The sequence below is a fragment of the Clarias gariepinus genome, chromosome 15 (assembly GCF_024256425.1).
Source record: "Clarias gariepinus isolate MV-2021 ecotype Netherlands chromosome 15, CGAR_prim_01v2, whole genome shotgun sequence".
Lineage (NCBI taxonomy): Eukaryota > Metazoa > Chordata > Actinopteri > Siluriformes > Clariidae > Clarias > Clarias gariepinus.
Genome location: NC_071114.1, coordinates 12760779 through 12788315, shown reverse-complemented (window position 1 = coordinate 12788315; position 27537 = coordinate 12760779). Strand labels below are relative to the sequence as shown.

Sequence of the window (27537 nt, the reverse complement as noted above, 5' to 3'; positions counted from 1 at the left end):
CAGACTTATAGCTGTAATTGCAAGGTGGTTCTACAATGTTTTGAATACTTATGCATGCAAAAATATCTGTTTTGGTTTGTTAGAAATATAAAAAACATTAAAAAAAATTTAACTCCTGAAATAGTAGACATATTGTGTAAACCTGCGGGAAAATATCCAGATGAAGTCAATTTTATATCTAGGTAGTAACACTACACAAAGCACTTGTATATTAATGATAATTATTATTTATAGTACTGTAGATATATAAGTAATTTATTATAATTGTTATGTCTTTTCAGCTCTTCTGTATGCCACCATCTTTGGAAACGTGACCACTATCTTCCAGCAGATGTATGCTAACACTAACCGCTACCATGAGATGCTGAACAGTGTGAGAGATTTTCTGAAGCTCTACCAGGTCCCTAAGGGGCTTAGTGAGAGAGTCATGGACTACATTGTCTCCACTTGGTCCATGTCCAGAGGAATCGACACTGACAAGGTAGCTGGTGCCAAGTGCTGTCAAGATGCTATAATTCACATGCAAGGAGCTTGTTTTCATCACTCACTCTAGCTGCCACGTGGGCTCATTTGTTATCTCGTTTCAATAACATCCGTAGCAAAGTGACGAATGTTCTTCACATGTTCAAGATCACACTTAAAATGTTATGCTGAACTTTCTGAAAATCACTATTTGCAAGAAGTCTGGCATGTGTTCAGATGTCCTTTTAGGACGACTTCCATTCTACCAAAAGGATTACAAGCTGAGGCTGACTTAAGTCTTATCCATTATTCTTAGTTGCCTGATTGCAAAAGAAAGGAATCAAAAAGAAACATCTATCACAGACACTCTGGACGTGAATGATTGGCCCTTTTCTCTGTTTCCCTTCAGGTATTGCAGATCTGCCCGAAGGATATGCGAGCGGATATTTGTGTCCATCTCAACAGGAAGGTGTTCAAAGAGCATCCTGCGTTCCGCTTGGCTAGCGACGGGTGTTTGAGAGCGCTTGCCATGGAGTTTCAGACCATCCACAGTGCTCCAGGGGACCTCATCTACCATGCAGGTGAAAGCGTGGACAGTCTCTGCTTTGTGGTGTCAGGATCCCTGGAGGTCATTCAAGATGATGAGGTGGTAGCCATACTGGGTAAGTTCAAGTTCACGGTGCAATTCATACAACAAAGTCTACTCAGGATGCCTCTTGAAAACAATGAGGTTGAATTAGTATGAACAGTATGAAATTAGTATGAAATTAAATATACTCAGTCCTCTTAAAATGGACCTGAAACTACACATGCTACAGATGACCTTAGTCCCTTTCTGGTGATGTCCCAATTGTGTAAAACTAAATTCTACATGGCGGCATTGTGGTGTAGTGGTTAGCACTGTCGCCTAGGGTCCCGGTTAGATCGCTTGCCAGGTCCGATTCCTGTCTCTGTGTGCATGGAGTTTGCATGTTCTTCCCATGCTTGGTGGGTTTCCTCTGGGTATCGGTTTCCTCCCACAGTCCAAAGACATGCAGATTAGGCTGGATTGGCACCCTGTCCAGGGTGTACCCTGCCTTGTGCCCTAAGTCTCCAGGGATAGGCTCGTTGATTAACATCAATCATTATAACTGAACTGCCTGCCACCTAACACACTGTATAAATGCAGATCAATTCCTGCTCTCTGTTTCACCCAAATGAGGATGGGTTCCCTGTTGAGTCTGGTTCCTCTCAAGGATTCTTCCTATTACCATCTCAGGGAGTTTTTCCTTGCCACCGTTGCCCGCGGCTTGCTAACCAGGGACGATCTGCTCATCTTGATTCATGCACACTTACATTCCATACAGACTAAAATAATTCTTTTGATTGTTTAAAGCTGCTTTGCGACAATGACAATTGTTAAAAGCACTATACAAATAAAATTGAATTGAATTGAATTGAATTTAATAGGCTCCAGGCCCCCCAGACCCTGATTACGGAATAATGTGGTATAGATGATGAGTGAATGAATTCTACATATACTGTATAATTTAAAACGTTCTTTCCCAAAAACAATGCATGTTTCATGATATAAGCCAACGTGATGTAAGTGATTGCCAGAGACAAAAAAAAAGCAAACCCTACATATGAGCCATATATTACATTACTGATGTACAATAACTATTTCTTTGTCACTGACATTATTAAAATTGCAGTCTATCTGTTTAAGCTCAATAGCATAATTACTTAACAGCACAATGGCTCTATTAGTCAGCTAGTTTGTTCCATATCGACCATCATTCAGGATATTATTCACATGACTGACTTAATCTGAAAAAACAAACAAACAAACAAACATGCAGTTGAGGACAGAGTCATGCAGGAAAAGAACATGAGATTGGACAGCATCTGTCACATATTGTGCAGCGTTGACCTGTGTTCTAAGCATTGTCTTCTTGGCCAAACTGCATGTAGTTTTAATTTGACACCATTTGGCGCTCTTGCTTGCTGACGCAATCAATTGCCTGCAAAGTTTATTGGTCTTCTTTTACTGCGACTGCCAATACATTGATTATACATTCTTAAATGTGTGTTATACATTAATACAGCTTTTAAGCAGCATATGAAATCTGCGATTTTGCAGTCACCTTTATTCGTGGTGCTATAATTGACTTAATGTCTTTATTTGTCTTATGAGGTCTCTGTTTTATAATGTATAATCATTTTATGGCAGTACTTAACTGATTTTTCTCTTTTAGAACTTTGCTTCAATGCAATATATAAATGCGTAAAGCAAGAGATGTGGCTCATTTAATTAAATAGAGTCTTTTAAATAAAATATACAAATCAAAATACTAAATAAATCAGACATACTGATATGTTAATGGTCGATTGGCCTTATTAGTGGATAAACTAGCAAACTGTTTATTTATTATTATTATTTATTTACAGGATTTAGGAAAATGAACAAGAACATATGCAGAAAAATTTAGTGAATATGCATTTACTGAAGTGGAATAGAACATAAGAAAAAGAAAACAAACTACCGAGGCTTAAGGTGGCAGAAGATCCACATTGTTTGTCCACATTGATTGTTTGCTTAAAATGTTGCATAACCACTAATACAAATAAAGAACAGCAATTAATAATCGAGACTAGAAGATAAAAATCTAAAATCTGTGATTTATTTTAAGCAGTATGGCTTTTGCTTGTTACATTTCTTGCCGATTTAAAGGACAAACTGACTTTCCATGAAATAACCGTTTGTTAACAGATATTATATATAACCAGAACTATATGATAGAAAGTTCTTAGATATTAGCAGTCATGTAACAGTTTCATAGTGATCTATGCCACAATTTAATCCTTGAAGTGAGGAGTTTTACAAGAATTTATTATTATTATTATTATTATTATTAATAATAATAATAATTAATTAATTCATTTATTTATTTATTTATACAAAAAATGCAATTAGAGCAACATTCATAATGTCGCGATGTATTCAATGCCAGACCCAATCTAAAGTACAATTGCAATTTTCAGATTAAACCAGCCATGCAGATAATCAATGCTTTTCAAATCCAATCAATAGGACCACAAAATAAACCACTAACAATGTACGGTATGCTTTGAGTATGGCTTGTTGGCCATTTTAGAGACCTTTGAGTTAATTTCTTGTGGTCGCATAGGGACTGTAAAAAAATGTAGAGTCATTGATTAAAGGCATTTTGCAGCTTAAAAGGCTTAAAAGGGAGCTTAAATGTTTATTTATTTTTAAGCCTTCAAAGCAGGTTTTTAAAATTAGACATTAAAAAAAAAGTTATTTTCCTAAATTCTGATAATAAATCTGGTTTTCACAACCCAGCTGAAATCAGAAGCATTTTAAACATTTCATTCACATATTCACTTATATCTATGTTTTTTTATTTATTAATTCATATTATATTGTGACAGGTTTTGTTCACAGTTTTCAATCAGTGGTACACTTGACTTTTCAGTTCATTTCCACCCTTCCAGGAGTTTCTACAAGATTCGAACATAGCATGTAAACCCACCTCATTTACTGTACATGATGCAACTTCTCCATGTTTTCCAGATGTTTTTTTTAATGCAGTTATTGCATATAAATCCTTACCAACACACCCACAAACTGTAGTTTATCTTAACATGGGATTGTAGTAAATTATGGCCTTACTAGTTAGGTGGATTTGTGTATTGATGAGCCCATAAATAACAGCACTACATTTTACCAATGCATTGCATTCCACCATTAAAAGTGATTTTCTGAAACAATTAAAATCTTTAAGTGAAACTTTAATGAAACCGGGTTTTAATTTACACACAGGATTTGTTTAGCATGCCATGTAATAAAGGTAAAAATCCACATCATGAAATCTACTTTCTTCAAAAATATATGGCATTAAGTGTAACAGGGTATGCTTGAGATGCTGCTTGTTTCACTGACTTGGTTTTTCACACATAATAAACTCTGGTAATAGAGACACATGTACACATACACATTGAGTGTTTGATTTCTCTCAATAGGCTTGTTCATAATAAGAAGCTCCTTGAGACGTTTCATTCCCTGCTGTGGGGCTATCGACTAGTCCGTGGGAATAGCAGTGAGGCAGACAGTAAAGAAAGCAAAACACTAAATGTACTTTGTTTATCTGAAAATATTTCAGACTAGATGAAACTGATTCTATAGTCAATTGCACAAGACTATACTGGGAATTAGTTTTTTGCTTTTGCTTTAATGGACCAATTACACTTCTCATGGTATCATGGAATCATTTTGCATGAAGTCAAAAAGCGTTTTTTTTAATCCCATGCTCAAGGAAATTGTTCCCTAAAGTATTTCTGTTGTCCCTGAAGGCTTAATAAAATTTAAATACATCTCTTGCCTTTTGGCATAATAAATTCTGGAAGAGTGTACTTGGAGCTGCAGGTTGTACGCCACTGAATAATCCTACTAGAGCCAGTTTAGGATCTGACCGTCATACACACCAGCTCAAAGAAGCTCATTTTCAGACTCTACTGGGTCTACTGAGTCTGGAAATGAACATGGCGAGAGAGAAAAATTTCTCTGCCCTAGAAGAAGACAAGAAGCTTTCATGGCATGCTGAGTTCTCTAAATTCAGATTCACCCCAGCCTTTGGATATCCTTAAACTTTTATTTTATTGTATTTATTGTATTATTCTATTTTATTTATTACAAAAACACTCAAGAAACACTCTTTACTGCAAAAATAAAGCAGCTGAGAACTAGAGATGACTTGAAACTACATAACTGTAAAAAAGATGTCTAATCTAAATTTATTTTTTTTTTATCAAGTATCAAGTAAATAAATAAAATGGTAAAAAAAAAAAAAATCACCATTGTTCCTTTAGGTCTGATCTTGAAATAGGGATTCTTAAATGCATAATAAATTCTTTAAGCTCCAGTGAAGGAAATACTACGCTTTCAAATTTCTTCACACTTGAGTGAGCACCCTCAGGGATTACAGGCAGCAATCACTCTCACATAGCTGAATTACTAGATCCATTTGCCTTTTAATTAACTGAATGTATGAGGTTAAAGTCTTCAGTAGAGCCCCTTTAGGAAAAATATCTCCCCCTTGCTGCAGCACTGAAACTGGACTCAGTTACAGCGAATCAGCCTCTGGTGTAGAGTTTAATCATCATAATGAAGGGGTTGTGGGTGTCCTGCTGCATTAAAGTCAGGTACAGTATGTGTCCAGAATGTAGTTAGAAAGGTAGATTAATTTTAAGAGTACATGGAAGGAATCTTTTTTTTTTCATTTGCCGCATCGTTGCAAAATGCCAAAATATGAGCTGTTTTTCCTTGTCATCGCTGTTTGAGATTAAGATTGAGATTGTAGGTGAAGATGATGAATGTTATCTGCTGGTAACTGGCAAATGACACAAATGTTGCATGAGCTTGGCTGCTAATGAATGTATTTTCTCCTATAATGAAACAAATAGCCTTTTGCACAATAGATTGAACAACTGGATGTCTTTTGTTACTGGGAGCAGCTTCAGATTCTCATTGTCACATGTGCTTCATGCTCTTTTGATGAATTCAATTACAGTTGTACCCCAGCAGTCCTGCTGCCAGCTGCATGCACACAAGACCCAGTCACATTTTCATATGCATAGGCTCTGAATCTTAATATTATGGGTCTGTAGTGGTGTACCTAATTACTGTGTGAACTGCTTGCAGAATGATGTGCTTACCAAAGCAATAGGAGGGACTGTTCAGTCAAGACACCTGACTTGGTCCGCATTGGCGTCATACACCAATAAGTCCTCTTAAGTTATCCTCTTGGGAAAGGTGTCTATACATTTTCCCCAAGAGAATCATTTAAGAGCTGTCAGTACAATTTAACATTGGATTTTAGTTTAGCTTAAGTCACTGGAGGAGAAAGTTAAAGGAGAACGGTGGACGGTGCTCATTCAATAAAAATCAATGGCTTTGGCAGGATTAAAGAAAATAAATAAAAACATATGCAGAAACATTTAGTTTAATGATTTGATCTTGACATGTTTTGTTAAAATTTTCATGTTATATGGACTTGATGTAAAAATATGGCCTTTAACTGTTTTCATGCAGGAATAATGTTTTAATAAAAGCTTCTTTATTTTATTATGTTCACCCATATGTTTACAGCATTTATGTGGGCTCTATTCTGAGCTGCTGTAAACTAGCAGGTTTTGAGGCTGGTCATTCTTATGCTGGTCCCTTAAGCAAAGGTAGCTGTTGGTTTTCCTTTACGTATTCTTTCATAGTTTGGATGCCTACAGTATTAAGGTAAAATGAAAATAATAAAATTGAATATATACAGTATATATACAGTATACTGTAAGGTGTAAGATTGCATTTATTATACTCATGAGCATGTTTTAAAAAAAATTCAGCGCTGTCTATGAATTTTGTAATTAACTCAAAGTTTTACGTGTTACTATAAATGAAAGTGTGAGATCGCGTTTATTTAGTAGATTTCATTCAGTCAAAGATAATCACCCAATTAAAATGTGTTCAGTAGTTTTTACATGGTGCACAAACAAACAGACAGAGAAAAATTCCAAAAACCTTATTGATGTGCTCTATTCCTCATCTTACCCCCCCCCAAATTATTTTTTTTAACAATATCTTTAGTGTATAGACACCAACTTTACAGTTTTATTCTATTTAATATTATATGTGTTTGTGTGTGTTGATATTGTCAGGTTGTCTGTAGGGAGAGGTTTATTTCACGTTTATGAAAGGGTCTGCAAAGTCAGCAGTCTGTAATTGTCTTCTTTTTTTTGGCCACAGGAGGGTATTAATAGAGTTGCTTGTTTTTGTCTTATTAACGTTAAGAGAGACTAGAGAAAAAGAATGATGATAGAATGACATTTACATGTGTAGCTTATTTAATCTAACTAGTAACAGGAATAAGTTTGTTTTCAAGGAAAATGTTATAATTAATGGTTGAAAAACATGATGTTTTGTTTATTATAAAAAAAAATTGCAATAAACTAGTAATACAATAAAATAGTCTTTGTGTTTTGTGTTTGACTTTGGATCACATTATCATTCATGCTCTCTGTAGACATAGGCTACACAGTATTTCTTTTAGTCCCAGCAAGAAAGCCTTAATTGAACAATACTTGCACATATAATGTACATAAATGTAGTGACCAATTTTTTTTTCTCACTTTCTGTTTTATTTTCACCCCCTCAGGAAAGGGTGATGTATTTGGAGATGTTTTCTGGAAGGAACTGAATTTAGCGCAGGCCTGTGCCAATGTCCGTGCGCTAACCTACTGTGATCTTCATATCATCAAACGTGATGCCTTACAGAAAGTGCTGGAGTTCTACACAGCGTTCTCGAATCACTTTTCACGAAACCTGGTGCTCACCTACAATTTAAGGAAGAGGGTGAGTGAGAACTGTTTCATTATATTATGCCTTGTTTTGTTGACACTACAGGTTCCGTAGTTTCACCATGCTTCATATGGCCTGGAGATTCCATGAAAGTATGTATGAATATAGCAATCGTCTATTGGGTGGAGCACATACAGTACCATGGTGCAGTGATCTGTGACTGTATAATTCATGTATAAATTAGGCCATTGTTCATTCCATAGATGGGATGAAAATATTCTCTGGTCAATAGGCGCCAGCTCAGATTATTGGCTTTTCTTCCAGGGCTTGATCAGCTGCGTCCGGCTCAGCATGTGTCTTATTGGCTCCAAGTCAATTGAAATTCATGTCTTCTCTCTCTTTACGTAAGCACATTCTGAGTCAGAGCTTTACGATACAAACTTCATGTGGGGGAAAGAAGTGTGAGGAACTTTAAAATCGCCCGCAGTGACAACTACAAAGCTGCTCTAATGCATCTCTCCTTGGAATACTGGGCTTTTTCTGTCAACCACTGCAGTGTGTCATGCTTTTTTTTGACAGAACATGAAAGAATACAGTACATTAATATAATTCCTTCTTTTTTGTTCAGACTACAATATGATGGTCTTGGCACACTTAAAAAAAATTAACTAACCTTTATCCCATACAAATAAAAATATTTAGGCTATTTGGTTTCTAACCAGTTTAGAGACAGTTGTAAAGAATCTTTGACCATTACATCATGCACAGCATGTCAAGTTTCTTTATCTAATGTGTGATCATGTGCACTGTTGTCTTAACCTCTTGGCAGAGGAAACCATGTTTTGAATAAAATAGTGAGACAGGCTTCATCATGATGCAATAATCTTAACCTAAACAAAACTACAGTATCAGTGAGAGTGACCATATATTATGATGTGAATGCGTGCTTTCTCTTCAAATTATTTAAACCTTTGAATGTTTTAATGCACTGATTGTGTTTTATGGTTTTTAAACTGCTTATGTATTTTTTATATTCATTCCTGACTTGTGCTTGTCTGGAAGTTTTAAAAGCTACCTGCAGTGATCGATAATGTTTTAAATGTAGGTGATATATATATATATATATATATATATATATATATATATATATATATATACACACATAAAGAAGAAATTATATAACCAAAGCAAAACATATATATGTTTATATATATATATATATATATATATATATATATATATATATATATATGTTTTGCTTTGGTTACCTCTTCCACTAGTTGTCAGTAAAAAAAACATGCGTAAACTGTATGTTAAAATGTTTCAAAGCAACATAGATACTAAATTTATACCATTCTAAAAGGACACAATCATTATTAATCATTTTAAAATATAGTTCTTATAAAATAAGTTTTGTTACAGCAGAGGTTTAAGTAAAATGCTAAATTGTGTGGAAATAGTTTATTTTATATAATCGTCATATTTCTGCATATTCTCTTTAAGGGTGTCAACAATTCTGAAACAAAGTTATGTGGAAAATAAAACTGCAAAGTTAGTATTTTGTAAGTATTAGAGTACTTACATTTCTATAGTTATATTATTCTAAAATAATTTACATAAAAAATATAAAATGATTTTCAAATTAAACAGCATGATCGTCTCTCAAGGGCATTTTTATCCAGTTTTAATTGCTTTAACAGCTGGTCATCAGTCAAACCTTGACAGTTTCACACTGTTCCTATCTATTGTTCCCAAAAGGTGCCTGAATTTTTCTTTTAAATGTGTACAGTATATTGTACAGGTTAATGAAAGATAATTACACTTTTCCTATCAGTAGGCAATGCTGTGTTGTACCAAAGTAATAGTCTTATCAGTTAGATAAGAAAATCCTCTATAACCCTCTTAGCAGAGACACGATGACATTATCTCTTTTTAAGCAGATAATCATATTAAGTTAGGTATACTTACACCAAGGTGTTAAGTATTACACGTAAATCTATATGAAGAGAGAAATGATGGACCACCAGCATCAGTATGAAATATATTGAACAGCACTGCTATATTGACTGAGTTCAGAATCTAATGTAGAGGTCAGGGGGTTATATTAATTAAGGAATACACAATTAAATTAACCTTTAAGGCAACACCTATTAAAACTGAATTTGCGTCTCTTATCAGTTTCATTAATCAGGACTCCATCCATCCCCCTTTTCTCATCCTGTCTGTCACTTTTGAACATTAGAGTACAAATTACAGTATACGCTGGACTCAATGCATCATTTACTAATTAATGGAATAACAACAGCAACAAGAACAACACACTTCGTTTGAAACAGCTGCAAGTTTTCAGAGTTTTCTACATACATACTAACATAGACTAAAATAGACATGGGGTTTGGTAAAGCAGTAGTACAGTACCGAAAGCAGACCCTGAGGGCCAGATTGTGTGCACTGGTTACTTATCAATGGAACAGAGAACCACAGACAACCTTTAGAAAACACAGGTTTGTGTAGCACAGAGTGACTGGTTCCTCTTCTGCACTGAACTTCTGTTAGTACTGGAAAGAAAAAAAATCTTCATAAATTGCCCTGTTTTCATCCTTAAAATCAGTTGGTCAGAAGGTGTTGTTTTATATAACATCAGAATTGAGTTTATCCCTGGCTACAAGGCTAATGACAAGGCTTTGTGTCCTGTATATATATTTTAAAATGGACTTGAACGGTGGATGAGCTTCGCCTAGTAATGAACTGAATAAAATTATTTGGTTCTTTAACAACCAGAAAATCCAAAAGGAGTGGTAAAGGAGTTTCCAGTTTTGTAACTGTCACTGGTAAATCTGGAAAACCTTTCCACCAAGGGAAAGCCTACTGTAACAATGCTGTACGTTGCATTTTTGCTCCTATAAACTTCTTGTGTAAATGAAAAGCTGTAGTTAACTGTTTTAATGTAAAATGATATCAGACACTTATAAATGCTCCAGAACATTGAATGCATTAATAAAATAGATCAAAAGTTTAATGCACTTTAATAAAAGTGAAAATGAAATCGTTGGCAGATTGTGGTGGTATAAGAGGAATGAAACAGTTCGGGAGGTGTCTTTATAGAAAACAATAAATGGGTTTATGAAGTGTATAATAATCAGTCTCTCTTATTCCTTATTAATCTACTTTCATCTCTTCTCTCTCTCTCTCTCTCTCTCTCTCTCTCCTTTTCATTGCCTTTCACTGTCACATTGCTCTTGAATCCGACTGCTGTTCTCTTTTTCATTCTAGTTCTCCGCCTTGCTTTCTCCCCTCTCTTTAGGATACTCCTATCCTTTTTCACTTCCATCCTCACTCACTCTGTCAACCTGCTTTGTTATCGATCTGCGGTGAAGACTGCAGTGTGTGTCAGCGTGTGCGAGTGCTCTAATGTGTTCAGACAGCACAGTGTGAAGTGTGTGACCCCGACTGCCCTGTACAAAGGCTGAATAATATAAGGCTCTGTCTTACTGTTTCCACAACACCTGCTCTGCTCGAAAAAATCAGCAGAGATGCAATTTGTTCAACTGTTAGGAGTCTAACGATGCATCTTAAAGAGCTGCAAAACACACACAAATTTCAGGACGTTAGTCAAAATGACAATAATATGCTACAGTATATATTTCTAAAGTATTTTCTTTGTGTCTTTCTGTCTAAATGTCTTCCATCTTTAAGTTATGATTTTCATTCTTAATAACAGTAATAACACTTTTTTAATTAACTTTTCTAGCTCTAGCTGTATAAAATATATCTCTTGATTTGAGGTCTTATGAAAGCTGTCAACCTTATTTTTTATCATCAATAAGTTCACTGCTTATTATTTGTTAGATAGTATTAAGCAATTATTTATAGCACACTTTTATAGTTGGAGAAGGCATTATTAGAGTTTATGAAAAAAGACCTACAAGGAATGATTGAAAAAATATATAATAATAACTAATGATTTATAAATTTGGGCTTCATAGTACAGTGGAACCTTGGATTACGAGCATAATTAGTTCCCAAAGCAGGCTCGTATTCCAAAACACCCGTAAACCAAATCGAATTTTCCCATAAGAAATAATAGAAACTCAAAGGATTAATTTCACAGCCCCCAAAAAATTAATAATTAATGATTAACACAAAATATTAAGTATAAAAATAAAACAAATTAACCTGGACTTTAGCTTAAAAAAAAGTCAAAATAAATCCCGACATCTAAGTGTTTCCGTTTGTATGCGCAGGTGCTGTGTATGTGTGTATGTGTTCACACACAGTTACCCTTCCTCCACTCTTTTCACACACACGTGCACACAACGGAAACACTGTTTTATTCGAAAAATAAACAAGAAATCTCTCTAATGACACTCGATTAAGCGACACACTAACTGATATCACTGCTGTAAAGTAAAAATAAAACAAATTAACCTGCACTTTACCATTGAAAAGAATTGCGACAGAACAGTGTTTTTGTGTAGAGCAGACAAAAAGAGTGTGTGTGCGTGTGTGAAAGCGAAAGTAGGAGAGGTCTGTGTGTGTGTGTGGCACGGTGTACAATGACGCACGCGCACACAGACACAAGGAACAGGCTGATACATAGAAAAAATGGATTTTTATCCTCTCTAATGAGACTTGCTTTTGCCTTACACGCGCGCTGTCCACACGCATACAGATATATATATATGTTTTACAGATATAGAATATGTTTTACGTGAACACACGTGGTCACAGTGTTATAGTAAACAGTACACGTGTGCACAGATGTTAATTATACCAGTAAGAGATGCAAACTAAGACCCAGCAGGGGAGACGATTACCCACAATTCTGCAGCGCAAGAGAGAGAAAAACCATTGGCTTAGTTGTGATCACGTGACACTCGGCGTCAAAACAAGAAGCGCATGCGTGATACATGATACTCGGGACTCGTAAACTAAGCCTTCTTGTTTTCAAATTTCAAAATTTATTAAAAATAAAGGTAGGTTTGACTTCATGTAATTATAACATTAACTTTAATTAATATTCGTAATGCATTATACATAAATTATTAAATGAAAGACAAAAGCTGCAAAGCAATTTGTTTTCATGTCACACAAAAAAAAAACCACTGACTGTTCTGGACAGATAAACATGTGAATTGATATATAAAAAAATAAAGTGTCTGTATTTGTGAAAAAGTAATCTGAGGATCTATTGATTTAAAGAAATTCTGTCAAGCATAAAAATGACCAGGAATACACACCAGTGATATGGTGTGTTCTTGTAGTGTTAGGAAGAATTTATTGGTGAATCTAATAATGACCTCTTGTTGCCATTTCAGCAGCCTAAAAGTCCCAGCCGACTGTCTGAGCTGATCCTTCACTTAATCATCTATACTACATCTCGGATGCTAGTGAAATTATTCCAGTAAAAAAAAATAATTTCAGTAAAAAAAAAAAAAAAAAAACTAATACGAAGGCTGCGCCAAGTAATCCAAAGGCGTAACTTTATTATTTACTGACATAGGTTATTTAAATTTCTAAAAACTCTTCCACTATACCAGCGGTAGTGAATTAATATTTTATGTTTGTGCTAGGATTCAGATCCCCATATATGGCATCATTAAGAGTCTATAAAAAAGAAGCAAAACTTTCACAACATGTCTGTGATATACATTTTCAAACTTCCCCAACTACCTTAAAAATTTGGACAGTTTGATCTTAGGTGGACTTGTAATCTTTAGTAAACATTGATTTGCATTCTGCTGGGTTGTAATTAAATGTGAAAGGACTTTGGTTGCTCTGTTATACTGGGCTCTCAGTTCAGGTATTTTACATGCGTGCCCCACCCACTGCTGCAGATATGTTTGCTTCAAAGACCCATGTTTTGTACCTTGGTGGTGCTTTACATTACTGCTTTTTAATATTAGTGATGACTGCTTTATACAAAGGTACTACACAATGTAGTCTCCATCATGAGTGATGCATTTGCACCATTGTTGAACCCTTGAACTTTTGATTTCTCTTTGGAAAACCCCTTTGTCGCAGTTGATGGGCTCTCACTGCATGGTTTGTCTTCAAAGCTGTTTCCCCCCTCTTCATCCATCTGTGCTCAATGCTCTTGTCAATGGTGTCATCTCCAGAAACATTCTGTAGCACAGTGGGAGACCATCAACTGCGACAAAGAGGACTGGGTTCAACTACATTGTTTTTGATGGAGACTTTACTGAGCACTACCTTTGTATAGGGGAATTTGTACTCTGGATACATTTGCAATTTGAATGACCTATTCCAGTTAATAAAAAGTTTTGGCCATATTTGCATTACAGCCCTGGTATCGCTTGGGCTAACAGCAACTTAATGGAATAAAGGAAAACTACCACGTCTCATTTTAATTAAATGAAGTCTTAATTAATATACAATTGAGTGCAAAATTTTGCATGGCCTTAAGACAAAATGAAGAAGGCAGTGTAACATATTAAGTATGCTAATCCTGTGGCTTAGAAAATCCAATCATTTTATTAGTTTTTTTTACACACCCCTACCATGTATAAGCAGATTTGTTGTTGCTGCACCTGAGTGCCATGATTGACCTCTGAGCTAAGCAAAGCCTGCTTGTCCTGTTCCTTGGGCAGGAGCTAATGAATACACAAACCTCATTAACACAAGAGCCCTGCCTCTGCATTCATAAACAGAACACGCCATCGTAAGGAGGGTGAACAGATGGAATAGAGAGACATGATGATGCAAATGTCCCATTTTCGGTATTTTTCAGTCTTACAATTTCCATTGAAACCAATGATCATGTGCTTGCTGAAACAAAACTTTCTTTTTGTCCCTTATGGTGTACTCAAAGCTAAATCCTACTGTACTGTAACTTTCTATTTGTCACATTCACCGTATTCTCAATACTAAACTGTTAGTCAACAAATCAAGAGACTCCCACATTACATGGACTGTTTATAAGTATGTGACAAGTGCTTTAACTTTTAATAAACCATCTCTAAACACATGTTTTGTGTTTAAGTTCGACTGGCTTTTTTTATAACCAGGATACAAGACAGCTAAATTAAGAGTTCTTTGCACAGAGTGTTAATGCCCCTGAGCCTCCTCCTAGTCAGAATTAAACACACTAGCAAGAAAAGTGCAATCCAAATCCCACACTCTGAGTACCAACTGAATAAAGATCAGCTTATAAGTATAATCGAATGCAAAGTCGAAGTTTGGAAGTTAGGATGATTAAAGAAATTTAATTTGTACTAAGAATATATTTAAGGTTTTAGGCTTTACAAATATTACTTTCTTTTTACGGATAACAAGTCTAAAGTATATTTAGCGAGTGTTGATTAATTTTCTTCTTAGTCAAAGCCCTGGTTTGTAATAATATGCTTGTTCTAATAGTTTATTATCAGCACTTAAGCCAAGGGAGTGTGGTGGATTAGTTGTTAAGCCTTTGAACTGCATATACAGTAAGAAGGTTGTGAGTTCAAATCCCTAAAGCACTAAGTTGCTTAAAGGTTAGGTCCTTGACGAAGACCCATAACCTTCACTTGCAAATGAGCAAATGTAGTAGAATATAGGAAAGAAAAATTCCTAACATGTTAACATGACTTTGTGAGGTTGTTAAGGGATTAACATAATAAGTAAGTAATAACAGGAAATAACATAAAACATTACAAATAGAAAATACATAAAAATGGTAATTGCCAGGACTTTGCTATGGTAAAAAAGAAGAACAGACATCAGCATGAGCTCATATTAGAAAAGAAAATCAAGCCTGCAGTGTTGTACCTCTGCTTTCTGTTAGGCCACATCACACTACCCCACTGTTGATTATTTACCTTACAACATGTGAGGTTACAAATGACTTAATTACAGATACATTTTCTTTTTCAAGTTATGCACGATTTTACACTCAATTGTAAATTCTATCCTTATCTGTGAATAGGAAATTTGATCTATAAGACTGTTATTATATTAGTCCAACTCACTCTTCTTATGATCCTTTATAGCTGTTGGCCTAAACATGCACTTTTTCAGTCTGAGTGCATTAGAGGTCCATCATACCTAGGAAGCCCATAATGAATGGCCGTAGAGCAGACATATATACAGCTAAAGATAACAGTAGTACCTAGTTAGCAAACAGTGTCTAGGTACATGTTTAGGAACATCAACATCTTCCACATCATTTACTGTGCCTCTAGATGATGAGCACAGTTTTTTTTTGTTTGTATGGCTCTCTAATGGTTTAGACTTGTGCAAGAGCATGGTTACTACTGGACGTGTGCACTGATAACATGATGTTAATTTAAATCAGATCTCTGTCACATGTGTTTTAAAATGAGTGTGACAATGTGGCTGTTTGGGTTTAAAGCTCCAACCAAGTATTCTGTAAATCTGTTAAATCTTTTCATTATTAGTTAAATGTGTACATAATTCATTGATTATTTAATTTGATTGTTTGGCAGGGGTACTTTAGCTCAGTGGTTAAAGTGTTAGACTACTGATTGGAAGGTCCTAGGTTTAAATAGCACCACCAAGTTTCCACCATAAAGCAAGGCCCTAAACCCTCAAGTTCTTAGATGTAAAATGAAATAAAAATCTTGATCTGAATAAGGGTGTCTACTGCATGCAGTAAATTATTGCATGATTACATGGTTGCAGTGGATTCTTAACTTGCCCAATGCAGGGCTCACACACATTCATTCCCACCATGTGTGTGTGGTGGCAATGCTACCTGCTGCACCAATGCCTGACCTGTCCTGCATTTTAATTGTTTATGAGTCTGTAAACAAGAACAATGTTATACTGATCTTTTCCCATTTTAATTTGTTCTACAGATAGTCTTCCGCAAGATCAGTGATGTGAAGCGTGAAGAGGAGGAGATGCGAAAAAGGAAGGATGAAGCCCCTCTCAACCTTCCTCCTGATCATCCTGTTCGGCGTCTTTTCCAGCGTTTTCGTCAGCAAAAGGAGGCTCGGCTGGCAGCAGAACGAGCTGATCAGGGAGAAGTGGACATAGAGAAGGGCTCTGTCCTCACGGAGAAGGATGTGGTCCATGAAACCAACGTTACAACCAGTATCGTTACAGTCACAGAGAGCCCTGCCACTGCTGATGTCGCTTCCTCTTCGGCTTTACCAGACTCTGCGTCAAGGACCTCAAACGAAGCCAAACTTCATGTTCCTGTTGGCCATGGAGGCAACCAAACAGGAAGCAAATCCTCTGAACCTACCAAAGCCAAAGGTTGGGGTAGGTTTAAGGAAGCCACAACGAAGGCAGATCTCTCCTGGAGTGCTGTTTCCAAAACTGAGTCCATGGAGACCCTTCCAGACAGGACTAAATTGCATGAAGATCTTTCACTTAAGAAGACAGACTCATGTGACAGCGGTATCACAAAAAGCGATCTGCGACTGGACAACGTAGGTGAAGGGAGCATCCGAACCCCTCAGGAACGGAGCCCCATGCAAGCTGAGGGGAAGCGAGCTTTCTACCCAATTCCAGAACACAACCTGCAGGCTTCTTTGCTGGAGCTAAAGCAAGAGCTGAGAGGTGACATCCATTACTTGAGCAACCGCATGGCAGTCCTGGAAGCACAACTAGCTGAGGTGTTGCATCTGCTCAAAGAAAGAAAGCATTCAGGGTGCTCACAACTGTATGAAATATCACGACCTGGAACTCCAGATTCAGACAAGGATAATGATATGTTCGCTTAAACAGAACAGACATTCAGTGAATGAGATGTGACGGTGACACTGTAACTGTTTTTATTTTATTTTATTTTATTTTAGATATGATTCATGGGATGTTTGCTGAAATTTCAGGAAAAGTTCTATTTGAACATTCAAATCTATACAAGTGTTCTTCTAAGGGTATATGTGGAAGGTCATGTTAGCTGCAGTATTTCCTGAGACGTGGCCTTCATTTTTTTGGAATTAGCAGTATGTTTGTAGAAGGTTCTATACAATGTAAAACAACTGTTAACTTTTGGTTAAAATGTTAAATCATATTTTTTTAGCTTAAGACACTTTTTTTTTTTTTTTTACTTATTATAGAAACAATGCAATATATCATTTAATTCCAGCATATTTGATTTACTTAGTGTATTTCAATGTCAGTTAAACGTGCTCGGTTATGAAGGCAATATAATAAGTAATAAAAATATTTTTCACATATATTGCAATCAGCAGGTACACATTTTAGCAAGGAAAAAAAATCACTGTTACAAAAATTGAATGTCAATCAGTATGAAATGGTTAATGCACGTCAGATTTTTTCTAGTAGTTTATAAAATAAAAAGACAAACCACAATTTCAGGGTGTGTAATGGAATATAAGAGGTGGTATTGTCTTGTGACATGTAAAAACTTTAAAACCAAGACACTGTTATCCTGTAGTGTGAATTATATATATTTTTTATATTTTTGTTTGTATGAAAACATTCTGTATAGACAAAAAGAGCAACATAATTTGGTCAAATATTCAAAAGTTAAAAGAAAAACAAAATGAGCAATTTTTACAACACACACTGAATGGGCCCATGAAATATACAGTACTTGAATGCATTTTAATCATCTTGAAAAAATAAAATATCTGAGATGCACTATAAATTAAATAAGTTAAATTTAATTAATTAACTGAAATAAATAAGGCGTATAAGCAATATAGTGATTATATACAGTATTTGATGAGCATGCTCTGGTGGTAACTGAAACGAAACTATGCATGGATCACGTTAAGGTTAGTCACAATTAACACGCATGTGATTTGTAATAATGCACTAACACAATCAACATGATTTCCATCATCCCACCATTCTAAACTCTCAACATGCTTTCTCTGCTTTTATACAGTATATCATTTTTTTGTTTGTTTTTACATTTTTTAAATGCATATTTTTTCTTTTATCAAATTCAAAGTCATATTTGTATATTGATTGCTAGTTCCAAAAAAAAGTGCTTTCAAAAAATGCTAATTTTGCACCTAAAGTCTATGTAGAGCAGATTTATATAGTTAATACAAAAAATAATATATGTTTGCACACATAAAGATCAAGAGTGTTTGTCAGTTTCTTGATTTTTCTATTGCTTTTGATCTGAGATATATTTATAGATACTATTTGAATTTAAAACGTTTTAAATGTTTCATTAGCAACTATAGGTGACATTACACATAACCCACCGTATAGTGTTTTCTTGTATGACATACCAGCCCTGTGTTCCAATACAGTGTTTAATATCCCCTTAGTACACAAAGCACAGTGCAGCAGTTTCCAATAGAAATGCATTCACAAACAAGAAGCAAAGCTTAAAGTGATTAAAATAAATGTTGGTACTTAGAAAAAGCCCATTAAATCAGTTAAAACCACATGGAAAGGCAGTTTAATATTGTTTTTTATTAGCTTTTTATTGACCTGCAGAAAATGTACAACACTGAACAGTAAAACCGGCAGGGGATTGCTTTTTAAGAATTAAACATAAAATTTGTGCATGATTACATTCTCTGCCAAGTTTGGCAATATTATTATCTGTCAATTTTGAATAGAAAACTTTCCAGGCACACAAAAATAGTATTTTTGATGACTTTAACTCTCTCTCTCTCTCTCACACACACACACACACACACACACACACATACGCGATCAAATTGTATTCCCTCTGGCACATACTCAGCATCTCTCAGTTGAAGAAGAAAAGCATGAAGATGGTTTATTCTGATTGGGTGGTTAACTCTGGCATTGATCTTGTTTCATTGCCATTCAGAGTCAGCCATCAGTGGCCTTCTTCCAGTTTCTCATTGGTCTGGTTTTGTAGCGCATTGTCTGACTGTGTGAGCTCTTCCAAGATCTTGATGCAATGAGAGAAAGTTTGAGCAAAGATAATTTGTATGTGTTTAAAAATGATTTTATTTTGTTCAATAAAATGCCACTAATATGATGCCATAGGGTTTGAGTTGTTGAGCAAAAGTACTACCCTTGTGGGGCTGTAGGACAAGAGCTTGCACTACAATGTCAGATGCCTATTTATTACTGTACAGTGGAACCTTGGATTGCAAGTAACTTGGTCTGCAACCATTTTGCAAGACTTAATAAATGAACAAGGTCTTGACATACGAGTAGTACATTTGTTTGTTCATTTATTACGTTTTGTCTGCCGAACGTCACATGATTAAAACTGAGCCAATGGTTCTTTCTCGCGCTGCGGGATTGTGGATAATAGTCCCCCTTGCTCAGTCTTAGTGCACTTTAAATATTGTGTCCAAGTGTAGTGAGTTTTTTTTTAGTAACTATACTGCAACAACAGCCCCCGTGAAGGAAAAAGTAAGCCTGTAGCAGTGTGGGAGATGAATCTGTTTAATGAAACAAACAACGCAGCGTCACATTTCTGTGGAAGCTTTAAAGAGAAGCATGTGTCATTCCTTGTTAAGTTTCCTTGTTAAAAAAGTTTGCCGATAGAGCAGTGATTTCGTTAGTGTGTTTGTGTTTGTATGCGTACATGTGCGCATGTGTATGTGTGAAAGTCGTCCTACACAGTAGCCCCCTTCCTCTCCTCTGTCATTTTACTTTCGCCACAATTTTGGTAAGGTAAAGTGCAGGTTAATTTGTTTTATTTTAATTTTGTGTTAATTATTTTATATTAATATTTTCGGGTTTGTTTTATGTCAAAAATATATTTAATTAAAAATTTTGGGAATCGTTGGTGTTGTAAGCTCATGTTTCCCCCTGTTTAATCTGTCCTGTTGCCGACCCTGGTAACACAGTCAAATGCAAAAAAGCAGAGTGTCCAGAGAGTTTGAGGAATGTTTCTAATAAATAATTGCATACATAAAAGAAAAGAACATCTTAATTATTGTCCCCCAGTTTCCTTTAAGCTACATTATACAGTGCTGTGAAAAAGCATTTTTTTTTCATCTTTGTGACACTTAAATGTTTGAGTTCATCAAACAAATTTTAATAGCAAGCCAAAATTCTTCCACAGCGATGTGAAAGACTCATTGGCAGTTACTCAGGTTATCTTTGTGTAATATTACAATTTGTTTTATGATCTCAATCATCCAGATGTGACAAAATATGCAACAAAAAAATAAAATAAAAGCAGGCGGGGGCAAATACTTTTTCACAGCACTGTACATAGAGTTGTATTAACTATCTAAATTTTAACAATCTGACAAAGAAATACAACCAAGCTGTGTGAGGTGTCAGGTGGAAACACTGTTATACAAAATCAAATGCTATGTAAAATTTTATCTTGATACATTTACAAAACATTCAGAGACATATTAATTAATAGAAACTAATTTTAGATTGCTGCACTGTCTAATAACCCGCTTGTAAGCATGTTTTCCTGCCAGAGGATATACGTACAAATCTGAGATGTTCTTCAAAAGCCTTTTTTTTTTTAAATAAAGGTTTCCAGTCTGAACAATCTGGACATGTAGAAATAAAAGTGTTATGTCTATTGCACTGAATAGATTTGGAACATGGACAATTCATGTTTCATTTTTATTACACAAATCTCAGCCATAGTATGCTGGAACAACACTGAAGCCAGAAAGAGCAGTGCCCAAAGAACTTTTGTTATAGGGCAGCAAATTGGATTGGGCTTCCTCCAATAAACGCATAATAATGTGCCCACTACAGGCTTTCAATGATCATTGCCAGCTATGTTTTAAATACTCTCATTTCGGAAATAACACAAAATGTTGATAGGCGTGCCATCACAATGTCAGCATTCAGTCCTGATAAATCACTAAAGTTGATTTATTATAATGTTACTCTCTAGCCAATGGCTCCTGTAAATCGCCTGGCAATGAGTCGACAGCAATAAACAGTACTTACTGTCACTGTGATGTTTTTTTTATAGGTGCTAAAAGCTGTCCAGGAAAGTGTGATGGTCAAATTTGGGCTGATTTTACCAGCACAAAATGTCAGTTGTTATACTGTTGAAAATCATATACTCTACAACTCTGTTGTTAATGTCCTTTTGAAAAAGGATTGCATATTATCTACTCCAGAAGTCTATGACGATCTAAACCCGATCGCTCAGGCTGCCAAGACGTCATAAAGTATTTAAACAGCTGTTAATGGATGCGGAGATTCCTTCAAGAGGAAATGGAAGGGGAAGTCAGCAAGGGAGTGTTAAACAGTGCTGGAACACAGGGCTTGTCACATGGCTGTTTACATGATCATGAGTGTGTTAAAGTGGGTGAATCATGGAACTGGTACACCCGTAAAAAAAAAATTAAACCTAAAAATGTTTGGTGGGGAAACCTTTTTCTTATCCGTGACATTTTCCTTTTTTAATAATTTACAGTAAGAGCATCAGCTATCCAAAGAACCTGTGATGAACAACTGTGAGAACTGATATTGAGGACACTGCTTTAAAAAGCAATGTTTAAGAATGTGAAACAGAATTATATGAGGTTAGTTTCATGAGTGAAATCTTAAAAGAAATATTTTAATATAGGTATGTTTCCGGGAATGTTTGCAGCAAAGAGTAAAATGTCCACTTGTATTTTTCACAGCACTGTACTATACTATAGTCATTATAGACTGTAGATCAATTTAGGAAATACTGTATGTCATACTATCACGTAATGAACCCAAAGACAGCTGAGTTGAACTTTGGTATGCTTTCAAAGTCCACTGTAAAACATGAGGCTAAACAGATAGAAAAGATCAGTTTAGCATAACCATCCTAATAATTTTTTTAATCAATAATTTATTTTACACCCCGAAAAATTAAACACCTCTTAAGTATTCTTAAAAAGATTATTTTTTTTTAATCACCCATTATTTTCTTTTATATCATGTCTTTCTCACTCCTCATCCCCCCAGCCGAACCCTGCTCACATTGACCTGTCTATAAATGTATAAGCCAATAGCACAAGGGTGTCGCTTGTTGATTGAAAAATGTCAAATGTTCAAATTAACGATTTTGTATTTTGGAATTATCTGGACATTTGTTCATTAAAGAAGTAACATATCAATCTTGATCTGCTTCTGATCATTTTGCACGCATCACACATCCCAGGATTAAGTATTTTAATCTACTTATATTTATTGCTAATAAATGTCAAACTAGGTTCGATTATCACTTCCCATATGTCATAGCAGTTATAAACAGTTGTTGTTTTTTAAAGATCCAGTAAGTGGAAAGACCTCAGGTGTGAAGACTTTCATGCGGTGGAAAGTTTTTCTGACAATGGAGCCTCCTCCCATAATTTTTCCATATGAGGGGCGTTCAAGTCAAAACAGGACTTGTGATAAAATCTCTTGTGAATGAAAGCATATAACTGATTGACATTTACAGAAGACTTCCACTACCACTGCCACAGCAAAACATTCGATTGTTGCAAATCTGTACAGACTTCTGTTTAAAGAAGTCTGTACAGCCATAAAAGGTGGCTCGCAGTCCCCTGCATTTGTTCCAGTGAACATCAGCGAGTGGAACGCCCAATCCTTAAATACAGATGGAACTCCTGGAAGAGACACATCTGTCTGTGTAAACTGTAAACACAATCATTCATGAACACCACATGCACATTACAGGAACTCGTCTGGGAGTTATTGCCACATCTCCAGACAGTCCTGACCTCACTCCAACAATCCCCTAGTACCACTAGTGAAATACTGGGATAAATGCATGAGTGTGGCGAGAGATTGTCTAGAGTAATAAGGGTAGTTTTAATTCACATGATAATGCTCTGTAATTCTAAACAATCAAAAGTCCAATTTTGACTTTAACATCCCTTGGAAAGGTTCAGAAAGCTTCACTATATCAGTGCTTAGACATTTTGTAGTTTATGTTTAATTTGTTGTTACTATAGAAACAATAATGTATTAAAATGCGGATATTATTATAATATCCCTATCATTTATGATATATCTGAGAACTACTCTCAGAGCCATGCTCTTATATAACCCCAACCTTTTAATTTGAGTATTCAGTATCACTGGGCTATAAAAGTATAAAAGTTAAACCTGATTAAATGCCCACTAACAGGTGTGCTGCATATGTCTATGCACTTGTCCTGTTCTTGTGTGATTGCCAGTGCAGTTTAAGTAGCTCTATTATCTCTGATGGCTACGGTAATCTGATTACGGCCACCAAGCCTGTCTGGGGCAGGCATTTGATTAAACTGAGAGTTGAATGTCTCATACTAATCACCTGTGTCTCTCTGTCTCTAATTATCACAGTCTTAAGACTCCCTTAATTACATTGATGGAAAGGTAAACTAAAATCTCATGAGGCGATCCCTACACAAGGGTTCATGTCCTAACCTTGACATTGAGAGACGGTTTTTCTACTTTTTTTCTATATCCAATATCTTCTATAATGAATTAAATCTTGCATTATTACAATCTCACTAAAAAACTGTTCTTTAAATAATTCAGGAGAAAAAAAACAGATAATTTGAGTAAACGTAGCACAAGCTACTTGTTTGAATTACATTGCCTACATCTGTGCACACCTCATCGATGAGTTTTTTACAAGCCATATTAATTGAGCACAAACACTATTAACAACAACTACAACAACTCAAAGCTTTTTGTAAACCTCTAAAGCTATGTGAAACACTCACTTTGCTGTTAAACATGCTAAGAAAAATGTAAAATTAAAAAGCTAGGCGAACTTTTACATATGATATAAAAAAAAGACTAAAATTTAAATATTAATATTTTGTCAGGACCAAAAACATGATGCCCAACCGTATAAGTAAATCATACACTAATTATTCTCCCTTATTCTGTATTGATGCACTTCACTAGCTACAGTACATTATACACTGCCTGGCCAAAAAGGTCGCCATTTCAGAAGGTTCAAATTATTGGGCTGCAGCAAGCGAAAAGAAAAACAAAACTAGGGAGATTTTAAAATACTAGAACTGGAAAAACTTAGTGTAAGAACCCTTTACCCCATGATCAAAACCTGGAAGGATAGTGCTGAGATTAATTTTGTAAGAGAAATGTGGTTGGAATTTAATTATGTATAGAGATCACTGAAACACTTGGTGAAACTGCATGGTGAAAAGAGTCATTCACAGTAAAAAACCACAGCTATGTTTAGTAATGAGAGTAAAAAGCATTTCCATAAATGTGATCTCAGAGGTTTGGGCCCAAACAGATGTGTGGCCATAAGAAAACCCCTTGTTAGTGAGAATCATCAGAAAAAAAAAAGATTTCAGTTTGTTAAGGAGTATAAGGATTAGACTTTGGAGCAATAAAAAATAAAAGGTCATGTGGTCTAATGAGTTTAGATTGACCCTATTCCAGAGTGATGAGTGAGTTATTATACTGTACATATTGTCCACAGTACAAGCCTTTGGAAGCAGTGTTGATTTGGGGATGCTTCAGGTGGTCGGGTCGAGGCTCAGCAGCGTTATGTGAAAATAAAATGGCAGCTGATGACCTGAATGTACTGAATGACCAGGGTGTTACATCTATGGAGTTTTACTTCCCTGATGGTGCCGGCATTTTCCACAACTCAAATTGTAAAGGATTGGTTCTGAGAACATAAGAAATCATTTTCTTGCCAAGGTGACAGAAAGAAATATTAGTGTTAATGACTCTAAAATTGGCTATTTTTTCACATAGTCAGGTTTCTGGGCAAAAACTTCCTTTACAACTTGCCTAATGGGATAGCCATGTTCATAATTTGCTAAAGAAATTCACCTTTAATTATCAATATACTCAGCTACTGTACCAGTTTATCAGTAAGACCTATAAGATACAAGTAGGTCAAATTTTAGGTATATAATTAGTGATCGTGGATGATATGCTGCTATGTCTATAAGCCCATCTATCCCAAATATTACAAAAAGAGAAAGTACCACTGTGGTGGGGTCAGGGGTAGCTCAGTGGATAAGGTATTGGACTATGGTTCGGAAGATCCCAGGTTCAAACCCCACAACCACCAAGATGCCACTGTTGGGCCCTTGAGCAAGGCCCTTAACCCTCAACTGCTCAGATGTGTAATGAGATAAAAATGTAAGTCGCTCTGGATAAGAGCGTCTGCCAAATGACTAAATGTAAATGTGGTGCAGGTAATCTGATTATTCCTGGAGTACACACTTGTAAACTGGTCATTCACTTAGGTTTAAATAGGATTTTAAGTGAAATAATCTGAAACTTAACATAACCTATAAGAATCTTGCATTTGTGACAATAGGAATTGGCTGTACATAAGTTGAATATTCTAATATTTATAACATAAAACACCAGATTCAGTGGATGCAATTAATAGACATGGGGATTTCTCCAAAAGGAAATGGTGGAGGAAGGCAGCAGGGGAGTGATAACGGTGCTACAGAGTAGGGTGGTTGCGTAACTATTTACATGATCATGAGTGTGATAATGTGTGTAGTACAGAACACTGCTAGAAAAAATAGAAAGTTACTTGTGACATTTTTACAAAAAACTTTAAGAGATGTATGCAAAAACCTACAACAATAAAATAGATTTTAATGTCTAATTGATTTATTATTGCAGATGTGTAAAAACAGAGACAACAACACTGCTGTGACTAATTCACCTGTACCAGCATCACATGCTACAAATGTTTAATATATACAGTATGCCCTATAGTATAAATTCCTACTGGATTTTATATACTGTAGGTTTATAGGGCCACAGATTGTATTTTATGCTACGCAATGTGACTTGGTCTCAGCCTGGCAGGGACACTAAGGTGTTTAAAACTTTCAGTGTTCTTAGTGCAGCCGAAACACGCTACCATACCAAAGTCACTGCCTGGGTGTGATGTGCTAACCAAAGACAATCATTTGTGGGCAGCTGTGGCTAATGAGCTGCCTCATACAGTATTATATTATATCTCAAATTCATTTATAAAAATTCTGAAAAGAATAAAGTAAACAATTATAATAAAAATAGTCACCATTCATGTTAAGTGATTTTTTTTTTTTACATATAGTATAATTACAAACATCATTTAAATAGTTTTATCCATTTTATTTAATTTTCTTATTTTTATGAAAGGACGCATAAACTGCAGTAAGTGTAGCTGCATTTTTAGAAGACCATAAAACACAGGCTGTGTGAACAGCGCTTGCATCAAATACATGACTTCATGTGTAAAGTGTACTGTAAATACTGTGCAGTAGAGAACACGTTCAAAGCATTTGAGTGAGATTGTCTTAGTCCCTTCATGTAAAATGATAGATGGCGTTCACTCACACTTTCACTTACACTTAGGGGAAAGGTGTTTTTTTTTTTTAACTTTACTATGTTTAGTTCCTTTCATCACTTGATCAGTAATGCACATACTGTACACATTCATGCATAGAGTATGTATTACCTTTTATTAGTAAAAACAGATCTATTTTAGTACAGTCAATCAGGAACAGAGAATCGGTTACAGCTGTGGAGAAAAGATCTAGTTCCGCTTTTAAAACAAGTGAAAGCAGGTGGAACAAGTCTAAATTAAAAAAAGAAATTCTCTTGTGAAGCCTCTTTTTTCAAAATCTTAACCACTGTGATGCTAGGAATATTAAAGAGGCCTGTGGAGATCCTCTCATTCAGGACTGCAATCCCTGTCCTGCTATTATTTGTTGATCTGCAATGCAGTGCCAATGTCCCACCATACCTCCCTGTCTTGCCTCCCCTCCCATTCTCTCTCTCTCTCTCTCTCTCTCTTTTGTTGCAGTAGTAAGCCCCCTTGAACGCTGCAGATGGGGGACCAACCCTGGAGTATCCCTAAGCCAGGGCCTTCTGTAATGGAATAATGTTACATC

General features: G+C 35.6%; 1 protein-coding gene across 2 annotated transcripts in view; it reads left to right on the top strand.

Moving 5' to 3' along the window:
- kcnh1b (potassium voltage-gated channel, subfamily H (eag-related), member 1b) overlaps positions 1 to 21113 on the top strand; it is a 44901-nt gene extending 23788 nt beyond the window's left edge. For both annotated transcript variants that reach the window (XM_053513238.1, XM_053513236.1), the window contains 4 exons: positions 282 to 481; positions 872 to 1124; positions 7671 to 7867; positions 16630 to 21113. In XM_053513238.1, the coding sequence (XP_053369213.1) occupies positions 282 to 481; positions 872 to 1124; positions 7671 to 7867; positions 16630 to 17502 (1523 nt within the window). In that variant the 3' untranslated portion in view covers positions 17503 to 21113. The remainder of the gene's footprint in view (positions 1 to 281; positions 482 to 871; positions 1125 to 7670; positions 7868 to 16629) is intronic.
- Positions 21114 to 27537: the final 6424 nt, after the last annotated feature.